The 14877-nt window shown below is 43.0% G+C and overlaps 1 protein-coding gene across 1 annotated transcript; it reads left to right on the forward strand.

The window, feature by feature from the left end:
- Positions 1 to 2354: 2354 nt before the first annotated feature.
- Positions 2355 to 14009, forward strand: OCEL1 (occludin/ELL domain containing 1). The gene is given in 7 exon segments (XM_030219441.1): positions 2355 to 2443; positions 2914 to 4234; positions 4236 to 4478; positions 4869 to 5065; positions 5969 to 6140; positions 9065 to 9115; positions 11894 to 14009. Coding segments are annotated over 6 exon segments (1701 nt in total). The 5' UTR covers positions 2355 to 2443; positions 2914 to 3316; the 3' UTR covers positions 12014 to 14009.
- Positions 14010 to 14877: the final 868 nt, after the last annotated feature.

Raw genomic sequence — 14877 nt, forward strand, 5'->3', positions numbered from 1 at the left:
AACAAAAACTTTCATCCATTTATTTTTACTTTAAGTTTCATTGGAGTGTTTCCTAATCTTAGTAACATTTGAAATGTGAAAGAACCATTCTGTATGTAGTGGATCCATCTCAAAGCCTTAACCTCTCTGACCTAAACACATCCTTGGTCTATGTATCTATCCTGAAAAGACTACTTATAGATCTCCCTGTGCGGAATGGTTAAATATAGTGTGGTACCTCGGACCCGATTATCCCAACCCTAAGTATGACACTGTTTGGAATAATCCCCCGAGTACAAATGTTACTCTTGTTCGACAATCACTTAACCCCATAACCTGTGAGATAGGGAAATGTAACCCTGTGCTCATTACCTTCAATGTATAAGACAACGAACCGCACCTTTGGTATAGGAATAGATGCCACTAACACAGATCCTGTTGGCCGCTTTCGTATTACAGTCATACCTCCCTCAACATCCAATTGAGAGACAATACCTTTAACTGCATCTCAAGTATCAAACATATAAACGGCGAGTGACCGACTCACTCGCAAATGCGCAGTAGAGACTTCCCTCTCTGTCCCGCCCCCGCGTCAATACGTGATGACGAGGGCAGGACAGAGAGGGAAATTGCGCCACCGAGGTTGATACCGCTCCCCCCCCCCCCCCCGCCCGAGGTCGCCGCTACCGTTACCCCCCCCCCACCCGGCCCGGGCCCTCTCTCCGCTACTAAACTTACACATCCATTCGCCGGAACACAGCAAGCACATCAGCTGAGCTGCCATTGGCCTTCCTTCCCTGCCTGTGTCCCGCCCTCACTGACGTTACGTCACAGGAGGGCGGGACACAGGCAGAGAAGGAAGGGGGTGGGGGGGGGAAAGGTAGAGGTGGCGAACTCGCGGGGAGGGGGAAGGAAAACCCCAATACCAGCCCGTTTTTACGGGCTCAACGGCTAGTAATTAATAAAGCGCTGTTGGTTATAATAAATATAATTAATGCAGTCAACATTCTTATTAATTGTGGACCACCAAAACAATGAAGATTCAAAACCTGCAACAATCTGATTACAAGCCTTAAATTCATCTGGTACCCCCCTTGGTACACCTATAGAGTCAATGTAAATTTTATCATCAAAGGAACCAGGGATGTCCCGTTTTCTTCTGGAGGGGACTGATTTATCGATAGGTTGAGATGCTATAGTGATGGGAACTACTAACTGAACTAAAGCACATTGTCCCTGCCAGTTAAAGGGTAAAGTCGAATACAGAGTTCTGTTCCCACAATACCACCATATGTGGTAAAAAGATCTAAAAACATTGGGAATGTCTCTTTTCCACTCATAAGAACATAAGCGTTGTCATACTGGGACAGACCAAAGGTCCATCAAGCCTAGCATCCTGTTTCTAACAGTGGCGAATCCAGGTTACAAGTACCTGGCAAGATCCCAGAATAGTACAATACATTTTATGCTGCTTATCCTAGAAATAAGCAGTGGATTTCCCCAAGTCCATTTTAATAATAGCTTATAGACTTTTTAAGGAAGGTGTCCAACCCTTTTTTAAAACCCTGCTAATCTAACTGCTTTTAACACATTCTCTCGCAATGAATTCCAGAGTTTAATTATGTTATGAGTGAATAAATATTTTCTCTGATTTGTTTTAAATTTGCTACTTTGTAGCTTCATTGCGTCCCACTTTTCCTAGTATTTTTGGAAAGAGTAAACAAGTGATTCATGTCTACCCGTTCCACTCCATTCATTATTTTATAGACCTTTATCATATCTCTCCTCGGCCGTCTTTTCTCCAAGCTGAAGAGCCCTAGCCGCTTTAGCCTTTCCTCATAGGGAAGTCATCCCATCCCCTTTATCATTTTTGTTGCCCTTCGCCGCTTTAAGACAGAGAGAGGAGAGTAATTTTCACACAGACTAATTTATTCTGGTAAATTACTAAATGACTCTTTACCGAGGTAATTGGCTTTGAATGTTACAATCATTCTCTCATTAGAAATCCTCCACAAAAGTTTGTACATTTCTAGTCTACATAATAATTACTTGTATTGTGGAAAGTGTCCACAGAGAAAAATTCTCTAATGGCCGTCAGGGTGTGCCCACCAATCCTACAATCCAACTGGGTGAAGGCATTTCAGTGCTGGATAATAGTAGTAGACATTTGAACCCTCTCTTTACCAGGAGAAAGATGGACGTGAAGGACAGTATCTGTGCCTTGAACAACTCACCTCCCCCCACCACTGAGATGTATTTGACAACTGGTCTCAGTGAGCTCTGCCAGCCTTACACTTAACAAAAGGTAGTTAATGTTTAAACTGATATTATACATTAGAAGCAGATAATATCTCAGAGCCAGGCAGCACAGCCTACCAGAACTAGCTACTTGAGGCTAAAAGAAGGGACCTACAGAAGAGAGCAGTACCCGAAGCCCTTGGGAGCAGCGGAGGGAAAAGAAAAGGTAAAAACAGGTTCTGAAGTCATTGAAAGGCATTTTTCAAAAATCTTCCATGGAACAGAAGTCTTTCTGACTGAGATGGAACCATGCACAGTGGTACTGTATAAAATGGAAGCAAGACCGTCAGCTTAATACAATCTCAGTAAATCACTGAAGCATTTCCCTTTATAAAAATATTCTTCTGACAGCAGGGAGATCATAGCATTACTGTATCTTTTCACTGACTGACTCTGTCTTTTCCATGTAAAATCTGCAGTCTTTTTAATATCAAGCACAAAACAAAACATCATTGTGAGTCGTGATCCACTTCAAAAGTCTTACAGCAAATAGAAATACATCCCCGTATCCCTTAAAACTTGTATGTTGCTGTAAACTGAACATCTACATGAGGTTTTAGAACTGTGTTCCTAGACTGGTCCGTATAAGCTAGTAGAAGCTTGAAACTTATACTTTGCTTTGTGTTTAAACATTAGGATTGGAAGCAGCATGTGAGAACTTGGTATATAGATTCCTGAAGAAGACTGGAAAGGGTTTCAGATCCATCAATACCAGTCCCAGCAACATTGGCTTGCGTGAACCTGAATATGTTAGATCTTGGAAGTTAGGCAGGATCAGACAGTTATAAACCTCTGCAATATCCTGCCAAGAAAAAGTCGCAGGTGCCATGGCAGAACCTTGATCACCTAACCCTTGACATCCAGAAATGGGCTAAGCAAGAACAGGAAAACAACAATTAATGTCAGTTCCATACTTCTCTGTCCTCTAGGTTTGCCTTCTCCTAGTGCCATTCTCTTGAGAGAACCATGTGATAGCATGCACTAAGGATAATGTGTGATTTACTGATAAGGCATTAACTACTGCAATAGCCCATACCCAATGGCTTCAGAAATGACATCAAAGTGGTCTGAATCCTCTTCTGATAAGGAAAAGAAGAGGAGGCCAGTGCTAGGTAAGGAAGACCTGGACAGTGCTTCCAACTCCTCTAGATCAATGTGGTCTTCACAGATTTGTAAAGGTTTGGTTAGCATGCCAGATAAACCAAGTACTTCTTTTGACTATTTTGACTCTTTGACTGATGGTCCTCCCTTGCTTGCTACAGCATTTGGAGGCAAAGGACAACTGGACTCAGAAAACCCAGGCCTCATCAACCTGAAGCCCGTCAGACGATTTATTCCCAGATCCTGGAAGAACTTTTTCCAGAGACGGAAAGAAGATTCAAAAAGATTGAAATTTTTGTCACAAGTTCCTGAAGTGAGATGTTCACCACCAGTAAGTCCTGTTTTGGACTGCAGAAAGGCAGGTTTAGAAGAGGAGACCACAATGAGTAGTGATCTTAAAGAACAGTCCAGCACTTTAGAATCAGAGAAATCTTTGACCAAGAACCCTTATGATCCCCCAGAGAGCCAAAGCCACATGTCCATAAGTTATAAAGACAAAGTGGAAGCGTACAGCCAGAAATATTCATACATGAAATCTTGGCCTGGTTTGCTTAGGATCTTGGCTGGTGTTCAGCTTCTTTTGGGAGGAATGTTCTTCGCTTGTGCTTGTGCTTATATTCAGAAAGACTACCAATGGAACAACCTATTTGGCACACAGATACAAACCAGTTTCCCTGGAGGGGGAGTGGGCTACAATTACTATGGCCCAATGACTCCCTTTGTGCTGGTGGTGGCCAGTCTAGTTTGGCTGGTCACAATCATCCTACTGGGCTTAGGGCTGACAATGTACTACAGAACCATCCTCTTAGATTCCCACTGGTGGCCTGTGACAGAATTTGCCATCAATATCACCATGTTTCCTTCTATATATGGCAGCGGGCATAGCTTATGTCAACACTGTCAATCGAGGAGGACTGTGCTACTCTATCTTTGCCACTAACCCACTCATCGTGGCCTTCTGCCGAGTGGAAGGTGGTCAGATAGCAGCCATCGCCTTCCTTTTCATCAATATGCTGTTGTACATGATCAGCTCCTTAGTGTGCTTAAGAATGTGGAGGCATGAAACATCCAGAAGACAGAGAGAAGCATTTGAAGTCCAGGTGAGTCTCATGTCTTTGGATATCTCAAAGTTTAGGGATCCTGCAAAATTAAAAAAAAAAACTAATGCAATGTTGGAAATGGGGGCTGCTTCTGGGGCTTGGAAGTGTGAGAGAAATGAATAAGAGGTGTCAGGTATGTTCTGCAAATCATGCGCTAATGCTTTGCCAATAATATAGCAGTGTTGTTAACCAATATCTCTTGTTTATGTCCCTAATATCTGACTATGGTACTGGCAGATGAAGCATTGCAGTTGAGGTTTGGCTTTTCTTCTCCTTTACTGTGAGTCCCAGACTGTATGTACAATCTACGCCATTAGCAGATGCCTGGTCATTGAGATCCCTTGGACAGCAGCAAAGCCAATTGTTTTTTTTCTTTTATCCTGTGTATAGCAGCAAAATTTGAATCTTCGGCAGGACAAGCCCAAGAAAATAGTCTTCCAGGATGAAGTTCTGCTGGAAGGAAGCTCCAGAGGAAAGTTCTGCAAACATATCCAGTTTGCAGAGGAGGGTGATAACCAAGGAGCCTTAAATCAATCAATCCCAACAGGACACACACCAAAGCCACACATGATCCCAGACTATATCCCGTGAGTTCAAACTTCCATACTTAATATTGCATTTTAGTGATGGAATAAATTATACCATGAAGACACATTCAACAGGCCTTGTTATTTGACACGGATATACCTACCTTACCTGAACATAGCTCACCTTGAGCTACTACTGAAAAAGCCTAAGCCAAATATGAATAACCAGATGGCAAATAAAGCCTCAGGCAGGTGGTGACTAAGGGGTCCTTTTACTAAGCCACAGTAAAATGTGACCTGTAGTAGTGCGAACACATCTTTGGGCGCACGCTGGGCATTTTTTTTACCGCATCTAGGAAAAAGGGCTTTTTTTTTAAGGGGCCAGAAAATGGACGTGCGCTAAAATTGAAACCAGTGCATGTCCATTTTTGACCTGAAATCTTACTGCCACCCGTTGACCTAGCAGTAAGGTCTCAAGTGCTACCTGCATGGTAAGCATGCAGCACACGCAAACTGCTGTTTACTGCTAGGTAAGCGGCCCGCAGTAGAAGATACAACATTATTTTCTACCGCGGGATTCAGCGTGTGGCAAATTCAAAATTACCACTGGCACGCCCTATATGGCACGCATTATATGCATGTAGGCCTTTACACGGCTTAGTAAAAGTGCCCCTAAATGCACTGTCTGGATTGTGACTGGTAAAATTCAATCATCCTGTTTGGAATCTGAAGTGACCGAGGGACAACATAAGATGCCACCACAAGCTTCAGGATCTCACATCCTCCCCCTCCTTCTTACAACTTTTCCTCTTCTTTGCTGGCTCTCACAGCTTCTTTCTTCATCTCTGGGCAATTACATTTCTCTGACTTTCCTGTGACTCTTTCAGCCTCCCTTTTCTTCTTCAAGGTTCGTGTCCATACTGTGATTTCAGCCTTCCATATCTTGTTTTTTCCTGCTATTAGGAAGTACCCCAGAATCTGCAGCTTGGAGGAGAGGGAAAAATATACGGCTGTGTTTAATGATCAGTATGCTGAATATAAAGAGCTGCACAGTGAAGTCCTCACCGCTCTGCAGAAGTTTAAAGAACTAGATGCCATGATGAGAAAGCTGCCACGTCACACACAAAATAAGGGGGTAAGTACTTAGTCAATGGGCAAACCAGTAGGATCCTGTGTAGTTTTATAGCATGGCTCTCTTTATCAGTGCATTTTTTCTAGCAAAAAAGGTGCCGGTACTCAAATGCCAGGCCACCCTTCAGGGTTGGGGTGATCACTGAGGGACCCACCCCACAATAGCCAGGGCCCCTGCAACCATGGGTCAATTTTAGCGGTTCTTAGTACCCCCAAGTACCCCCTCAAAAATGCCCTGCTCTTTATATAAAATAATAGGCTATCATGCATTTTCTAACATGGATTGCACACGGGAGGGGGGGGATAAGGTGGGTTTAAGAAATCCATTGCTTATCGCTAGGGATAAGTAGCATTGAATCTATTTTTTAGGACCCTGCTGGATACTGGTGACCTGGAATGACCACTGTTGGAAACAGGATACTAGGCTTGATGGACTTGTGGTCTGGCCCAGCATGGCAATTTTTATGTCCTTATAAATGTAGCCTACTTCTGGGTTTCTACTTTTTGCCCTTTGCAATTTTAGAATCCATTGAACCAGCCTACAGAGGGATACTTTACTTTTACTTTTTTTGAGAATCAGCGATTTATTGGTGACAGACCCAGTTTGGTGGAAGTTACATAAGTACATAAGTACATAAGTAATGCCATACTGGAAAAGACCAAGGGTCCATCGAGCCCAGCATCCTGTCCACGACAGCGGCCAATCCAGGCCAAGGGCACCTGGCAAGCTTCCCAAACGTACAAACATTCTATACATGTTATTCCTGGAATTTTGGATTTTTCCAAGTCCGTTTAGTAGCGGTTTATGGACTTGTCCTTTAGGAAACCGTCCAACCCCTTTTTAAACTCTGCTAAGCTAACCGCCTTCACCACTTTCTCCGGCAACGAATTCCAGAGTTTAATTACACGTTGGGTGAAGAAAAATTTTCTCCGATTTGTTTTAAATTTACTACACTGTAGTTTCATCGCATGCCCCCTAGTCCTGGTATTTTTGGAAAGCGTGAACAGAAGCTTCACATCCACCTGTTCCACTCCACTCATTATTTTATATACCTCTATCATGTCTCCCCTCAGCCGTCTCTTCTCCAAGCTGTATAGCCCTAGCCTCCTTAGTCTTTCTTCATAGGGAAGTCGTCCCATCCCCGCTATCATTTTAGTCGCCCTTCGCTGCACCTTTTCCAATTCTACTATATCTTTCCTGAGATGCGGCGACCAGAATTGAACACAATACTCAAGGTGCGGTCGCACCATGGAGCGATACAACGGCATTATAACATCCTCACACCTGTTTTCCATACCTTTCCTAATAATACCCAGCATTCTATTCGCTTTCTTAGCCGCAGCAGCACACTGAGCAGAAGGTTTCAGTGTGTTATCGACGACGACACCCAGATCCCTTTCTTGGTCCGTAACTCCTAACGTGGAACCTTGCATGACGTAGCTATAATTCGGGTTCTTTTTTCCCACATGCATCACCTTGCACTTGCTCACATTAAACATCATCTGCCATTTAGCCGCCCAGTCTCCCAGTCTCGTAAGGTCCTCTTGTAATTTTTCACAATCCTGTCGTGATTTAACGACTTTGAATAACTTTGTGTCATCAGCAAATTTAATTACCTCGCTAGTTACTCCCATCTCTAAATCATTTATAAATATATTAAAAAGCAGCGGTCCTAGCACGGACCCCTGAGGAACCCCACTAACTACCCTTCTCCATTGTGAATACTGCCCATTTAACCCCACTCTCTGTTTCCTATCCTTCAACCAGTTTTTAATCCACAATAGGACATTTCCTCCTATCCCATGACCCTCCAATTTCCTCTGTAGCCTTTCATGAGGTACCTTGTCAAACGCCTTTTGAAAATCCAGATACACAATATCAACCGACTCCCCTTTGTCCACATGTTTGTTCACTCCTTCAAAGAATTGAAGTAAATTGGTCAGGCAAGATTTCCCCACACAAAAGCCATGCTGACTTGGTCTCAGTAATCCATGTCCTCGGATGTGCTCTGTAATTTTGTTTTTAATAATAGCCTCTACCATTTTCCCAGGCACCCACGTCAGACTCACCGGTCTATAATTTCCCGGATCTCCCCTGGAGCCTTTTTTAAAAATGGGCGTTACATTGGCCACCCTCCAATCTTCCGGTACCACGCTCGATTTTAAGGATAAGTTGCCATTATGCTGCTTCTTAACATAACAAAATGGTGGCAGATTAAGACAATACCACCTGTCCAGTTTGACCATCCATACCAAGTACTAAGCTCAACAATCCCTTCTTCTCCCTTAAAGATCGTCTATGCTTGTGCCATACTTTCTTGAATCCAGATACAGTCCTTATCTTCACCACCTCCACTAGGAGGCCATTCCATGTATCCACCACCCTTTCTGTAAAGAAATATTTCCTTGGATTATTCCTGAGTCTATCTCCTTTCATCTTCATCCTATGCCTCTTAATTCTAGCGCTTCCTTTCAATTGAAAAAGACCTGTCTCCTGTGAAAATAAGTTTGGAGAATGCAGGCATTGGTCCCACTACCTCTTGTATGCTAAGTGAGTGCTCTACTATTTAAGCTAATTCCCCAGCCAACAGAGTAAAGCAGCAGTGGCTTTTGAACCTTGGCTTCCTTGGGTCGCAACCCACAGCTCTAACCATTAGGCCTGTCCTGGAGGGATACGCAACCTGTTGGTCTTTCAGAACTACCACAATGAATATGTATGAGATCCATTTCTATATGATGGAGATCCTTGGTATGCAAATCTATCACTTGCCTATTCATTGTGGTAATCCTGAAAACCTAACTGGCAGGGTGTGCCTTCAGGAAAGGGTTTGAAAGCACTGCACTAGGCTGTTCTTTCACTTCAGTCTAACCAATCACAGCCCGTGTGTGAGTCCCATTAATAGTTCTCTCTGCCTTTCAAACTTACAGGAGCACAGCAGAATCACAAATGTCCTTGAAGATTATGACAAGAAGAAAAATGTAAGTAGGATTGGGGGGGGGGGGGGGGGTATGTGCTGCTTATATCATTAAGCCTGTTCTCAAGCTATGTGTAATTTTTCCAGAGCAGGATTAACCCTTTGGATGGCGGTAGGCAAAGAAGCTTGTTGGGCCCCCACTGTAATATAAATACATTTTAAAGCTCCCTCACTTTTCATCCCCCTTCCTGATTCTCTTCCACAAGCAGAAGTTGATGAGCAGCATTTCTCACTTGCTGTTGCTCCCTCCTTCTCTGCTATATTCAGTCCGCTAAGCAGATAAGTATGTGGATAAAGTTAGGACAGCAAAAAAGCTGTCCTAACTTTTATCTGCCGAGTTAACCAGGCACCGGTCTGAATTAACATAACATCAGATAAACTACAATTTGTAATAAAGGTCAATTACATACGTGTTAAAACTGGCAAAGTACCATCCTGAAATAAAAAGCTGCAATTAAAAGTTAAGCAACTGGTAGCATTCAAGTCCTTGAGGTTTTTACCCTGTAATTACAGACTTGCCAGTATGAGACTTTTTTTTTTTTTAACAGAACTGCTTTTCCTCGGGCTAGGATCAGTGTATGTGTAGTGTTAAAGGAGACCTACCTTTCCTTCAGGCTCTGTGTGTAAACAAGACAATGCTGCAGATATAAGTCCAAGTTAGATTCCATTATCTGAGGTTTGCCTTTGATTTTATTACCCATGCTGCCAGCTTGGAATGCCAATGATAATGGCTTATTTAAGCCCAGTGATGCTTCATTTATTTATTTGGATTTTGCTCACTCCTTTTTCAACACCTTTTTTAGTAGTAGCTCAAGGTGAGTTACATTCAGGTACACTGGGTATTTCCCTGTCCCTGGAAGACTCATAATCAAAGTTTGTACCTGAGGCAATGGAGGGTTAAGTAACTTGTCCAAGCTCACAAGGAGCAGCAGTGGGAATTGAACCAGGCACCTCTGGATGTCAAGACTGGGGCTCTAATCACTAGGCCACTCCTCTCCTGAGTGCCTTCTTCACTAGAGGTTAACATGTGAAAACAGAGTAACATATTAACGTAAAAGCTAAAGGCTACATTGCCCATTCAAACTATCCAGTTGAGATTCATCCACTTTGAGATAATACCAGTGGTGTACCGAGGGCGGGCAGTAGGGGCGGTCCGCCCCGGGTGCACGCTGCAGGAACAGGAAGTAACAGCAGAGGAAGCAGAGAACCAGCAGAGCCGACAGCTGTGCGGTTGCTCCCAGCACCCCAGCAGGTAAGAAGAATGCACCCGGGAGGGTGGCTTGGAGTGATGCGCCGGGAGGGGGACGATGCACCCGGGGGGGGGGGGTCGTGCTGCCCCCAAGGATGGACGGACAACGCTGCACCTTGGGGGGGGGGGGTGCGCAGTGGCGATCCGCCCCAGGTGACAGCCGACCAATGAACGCCACTGGATGATACACATATAAACTCCCATATGCAAACACAAATCCCCTTCTCGTATATCATCTATCTGACCTCTTACCCTATTCCTACCACTGCCCTCCACATCTATCCCAAGCACGCCCAACAGTTACCAATTCTTCCATTAATAGGCCATTTCAAGCCTTACCATCTTTGGCATAAGTATTGTCATGTATAAAGCATACACCCAGGCATAAAAACTTGTATACTGGGTCAGACCAAAGGTCCATGAAGCTCAGTATTCTGTTTCTATCAGTGGCTAATACAAACCACAAATGTTTGGCAGAAACTGAAAAAGTAGACAGAATCCATGGTGCTTATCCCCAGGGATAGGGAGTACATTTCCCCAATTCTGCTTTAATAACGGAGGAGTAGTCCAGTGGTTAGAGCACTGGACTGACGATCAGGGAAGCCTGGTTCAAATTCTGTTGCTCCTTCTCGTGATTTTGGGCAGGTACAAATTTAGATTATAAGATCTCCAGAGATGGGGAAATACATAGAGTATCTGAATGTAACTCATCTCGAACTGCTACTGAAAAAGGTGTGAGCTAAATTTAAAAAAAAATAAACTGCCTGATATTCAAAGTGATGTAACCGGGCAGGATCATTTGTGACCCACCTAAGTGTTGATATTGAGCAGCACTTAACTGGACAGACTGCCCCTGAACTGTCTGGAGCCTGGGAGTAACCAGTACTTAACCAGTTAGCGGCCATATTCAGAACGTTACCTAGTTAAGTAAGTGGCTAAAGTTAGGACATTAAATAGGCTGTCCTAATTTTAGCCACAAAGCTAACTAGGCACCAGTCTAAATATTGGTCAGTGCCCAGTTAACTTCTGGGTTGCGGAATCTGCTTTCCTGGTGCCCCCTCCCTCCCACCCCTAATGACAATAAGGGCTGAGTGGGGCCTCCCCGAGAGTACTGTGTAGCATCCTGGGGTCCTAAAGGGCAGGAACAATGCCCACTCACTCCTGCTTGTTGTAGCTCCTTGTACAAAATGGCTGCCACTACCAACAATAATCCTTCAGTATGTTTGGGAAGTGACCTGAATAAATGTGCTAACACAATTGTGTTGTCCAAAGTGGGCGTTAACCGAGGAAAGACATTTAGAGGCATATTTTCAAAGCACTTTGGGAGGCTAAGTTCCATAGGTTTCTATGGAACTTTGGGAGGCTAAGTGCTTTGAAAATGAGCCCGTTAGTAGAACATGAACCTTGCACTGTTTGGCCTAACACAGGTTTTGCCACCACTCCTCTACTTTGTTGGGTTTCCTTTAGAGCAATACATTGAATATACTATATGTGTATTTGTGAAAGTAATATATCCACACTACACTCTGGCAGGATGCCACTTTCCTGGAGAAGCAGGATCGCTGTGACTATCTGAAGAAGAAGCTGTCACACATCAAGAAACAGATCCAGGAATATGACTTGACAAACAAGGAGGGCTCCGTGTACTTCTGATCCCTGTAACCTCAGACATATTGCAAGCATCATGATCACTCCTTCCAGGAATTCAAATGTACAGATGAAGGGGGGAGAGATGTTTTTTCTTTCCTAGCCATACAATTTATATACATAAGCCCTCCATCTGCACCTCTCTTCTAGAGTCTGCCATTGATTAATAAGTGAGCAATGCTGCTATCCAAAGATCTTCAAACAGGGCACGAAACACCTCACAAGCACTGTCTATCCACACTGGCTAGGTCAAAAGAAGTCAGACTATGTTACGGTCTTCCTTTTTCATAAGATGTTAAGGAATAGATCATCAGGAATGATTTATAGTAGGGCAGGGTTAAGTAAGTGTTGTCCAGAGATGAGTGGATTCTTTCTCCCCTCATGTTCTGAGAACTATCTGTTGTTTGTATTTTGTGTAATTGCTTACCATGTTTGTTTTAATTTGTAAGCCAGCTGTAACCAATTCTGCAACAGTGAAAAGAATTCTTTCTCACCCCCAAATATAGGGGTCCTTTTACTAAGCGGCAATAAGCACTAATGTGCACATACCATGTGGGAAAATGCACTACCGAGGGGTGCGCTTCGACATTCCACAGTAGTTTTGGCATCTGTGCACGTTTCCCATGCACTTAAAAATAATTTTTATTTTTTAGAGCTGGAGATGAATTTGGGGGCTGAGTGTAGGCATGCCCAGCACTAATTGGTTAGCGCAACTACATTGCCGCCACCAACCAATTAGCGTGAGTCGTTTCTGCCTACTAAACAGGTGTTGGTAAGGGCTCCCGTGCTAATAGGCATGCGCTAATTGGGAAATTAGTGTAGAATCATGAGTACAGGTCAGCACCCCAGCACAGGTCAAAAATGGCAGAGGCTGACCAGCCAGTGCAACCCTGGAATCTATCAGAGATTGAGAAGCGTGTAATTTATTAAAGAGCATGAGCCTGTATAAACTCAGGAATTTATGATCTATTATGATACCCTTACAGGCAAGCTGGCTGGTGTGGGAAAGGTGCAATTATGGATGGACATAACAATGTGATTTAGGTAACTTAAGGGAAAATAGATGGTGAGAGCAGAGAACAGAATGATCTCTCTCTCAGGAAGATAAGTGCTGGCGTAATGTGAAGCTTTGCCTAACACAAAAGGTATATAAACAATTGAAGCAGAGCATTACGTTGGAGAGGCAGTGGCAGACCACATGTTTGTGTCCCCTGCTCTCCACATGAGAAACTAGCATTTGTAATTGTAACTTTCTCTTGGTAAGAAATTAAACAATTGTTTTTCTCATAAAATGTGGCCTTCCCAGTCTTTTATCTCTCTAAATTGTGGGTGGCTGATACATAATAATTTGGAGTAGTAGTAAAAAGAGCAGCCTTTTAAAACATTAGCACCTGAGGAAATGAAAAATTGGCCATTTTACGGCCACGCTAAAAATGGCCTCAGCGTGCAGGGAAACCCATGCGCCTGGTCATAGAGCAGGTCACCGTTTAGCACAGCTTAGTAAAAGGGCCCCATAATGATTAACTCTAGAAAAAAAAATCGTAGGTTTTTCCTTTCCAGTAAGCTTTTTAATACGGTTACTACCTAGCTCAAAGAACAGCTTCAGCCAGGCCTACTTTTACTTTTTCCTGCTCCCCATCTCCCATGATTCAGTGAAAGTGAAATCAGCAGTGACTCAACCTGTTCCTGATGACTTGGAGCCACCAGATAACCCTAAACCCCTAGAGGTGTTCCCTTATTTCATGTGCTGGATCACTGCAAACATCTAAGATTTGTAGTGGGTCAGAAGGTCTTGCAGGCTCCCTGTGACTGGTAATGCAGGACAGTCACTTCTCCAGTGCAGTGCAACAATCTAGGAGTTTAATGCAGACTGTGGGCAGCCAGAGACCTTGGGTTCTCCAATGGAATTGTGTTACCAACCTAAAAAATTCTGGATTAAAAATGTGTGATTTTGAAGGAACTGCTAGGTGAGGGGGTTTGCATTTTTTTTCTGTACTGGCAATAAAATAAAATACTTCCTTAAATATCGGTCCTGTCCTCCTTTGGAATGACTATTACAGATTGACCTCTTTAAGAGAATTCCATATAAAAATCATTCATATGATAATCACGAGCTGAGGTGAAAATAATGCCAATAGAGCTTGTTCTACAGATTTAGCCATGTTTTAGCCCTAGTCTATTTTAATAGAATTGCATGAGACAGGCTGGGTTGAAATGAGGGCTGCTGTTTAATTTTTTTAAATTTTATTGAAGGTTTGTTTGTGTAATTTGTGTAACTTTCTCTTGCACAGCTTGTGAATGTCATAGAACAAAGTAGAGTTCGTACTGCAGTCTATAAGATTTTATAAACAAAGAAAATTATAAGAATATTAGTCCACAGGTAAAATGAACCAACCAAAAAGCAGAGGCACTGCTCCCAGAATGTAAGTTGGTTGTAAGCAGTCTTGAGCTTTGGAACATGCAGAGTAAAAGTTTTTAGTATTATTATTATTCGTATTTCCAAAAATAATTCAACATACACAATCGATCAGAATATAGCAAAGAAAAAGGAAATATAATCAAAATTATAACAATAAGGAATCAAAGCCATTCAGTCCTCAAATTTAAAAGATGCAAATACACAAATTCAAAGAACCTTTTCAAACAGATAGACTGGAGAGACTCCACCAAAAATACCTAAAAGCAGACAAAACCTCACCTTAGGATGCCTGTAGTGCAGTGGTTCTCAACCAGTGTACTGGGACACACTGGTGTGTCACCCAAAATTTGACATAGACAACAATCTTGTGCTTTCATTAACAACTATCTGTGCCTGCAAGCTGAGGAGACCTAAAATCCAGAGAGTCAGGCAAATGAAATCGCCATAGCTG

This window comes from Microcaecilia unicolor, chromosome 11, assembly GCF_901765095.1.
Source record: "Microcaecilia unicolor chromosome 11, aMicUni1.1, whole genome shotgun sequence".
Lineage (NCBI taxonomy): Eukaryota > Metazoa > Chordata > Amphibia > Gymnophiona > Siphonopidae > Microcaecilia > Microcaecilia unicolor.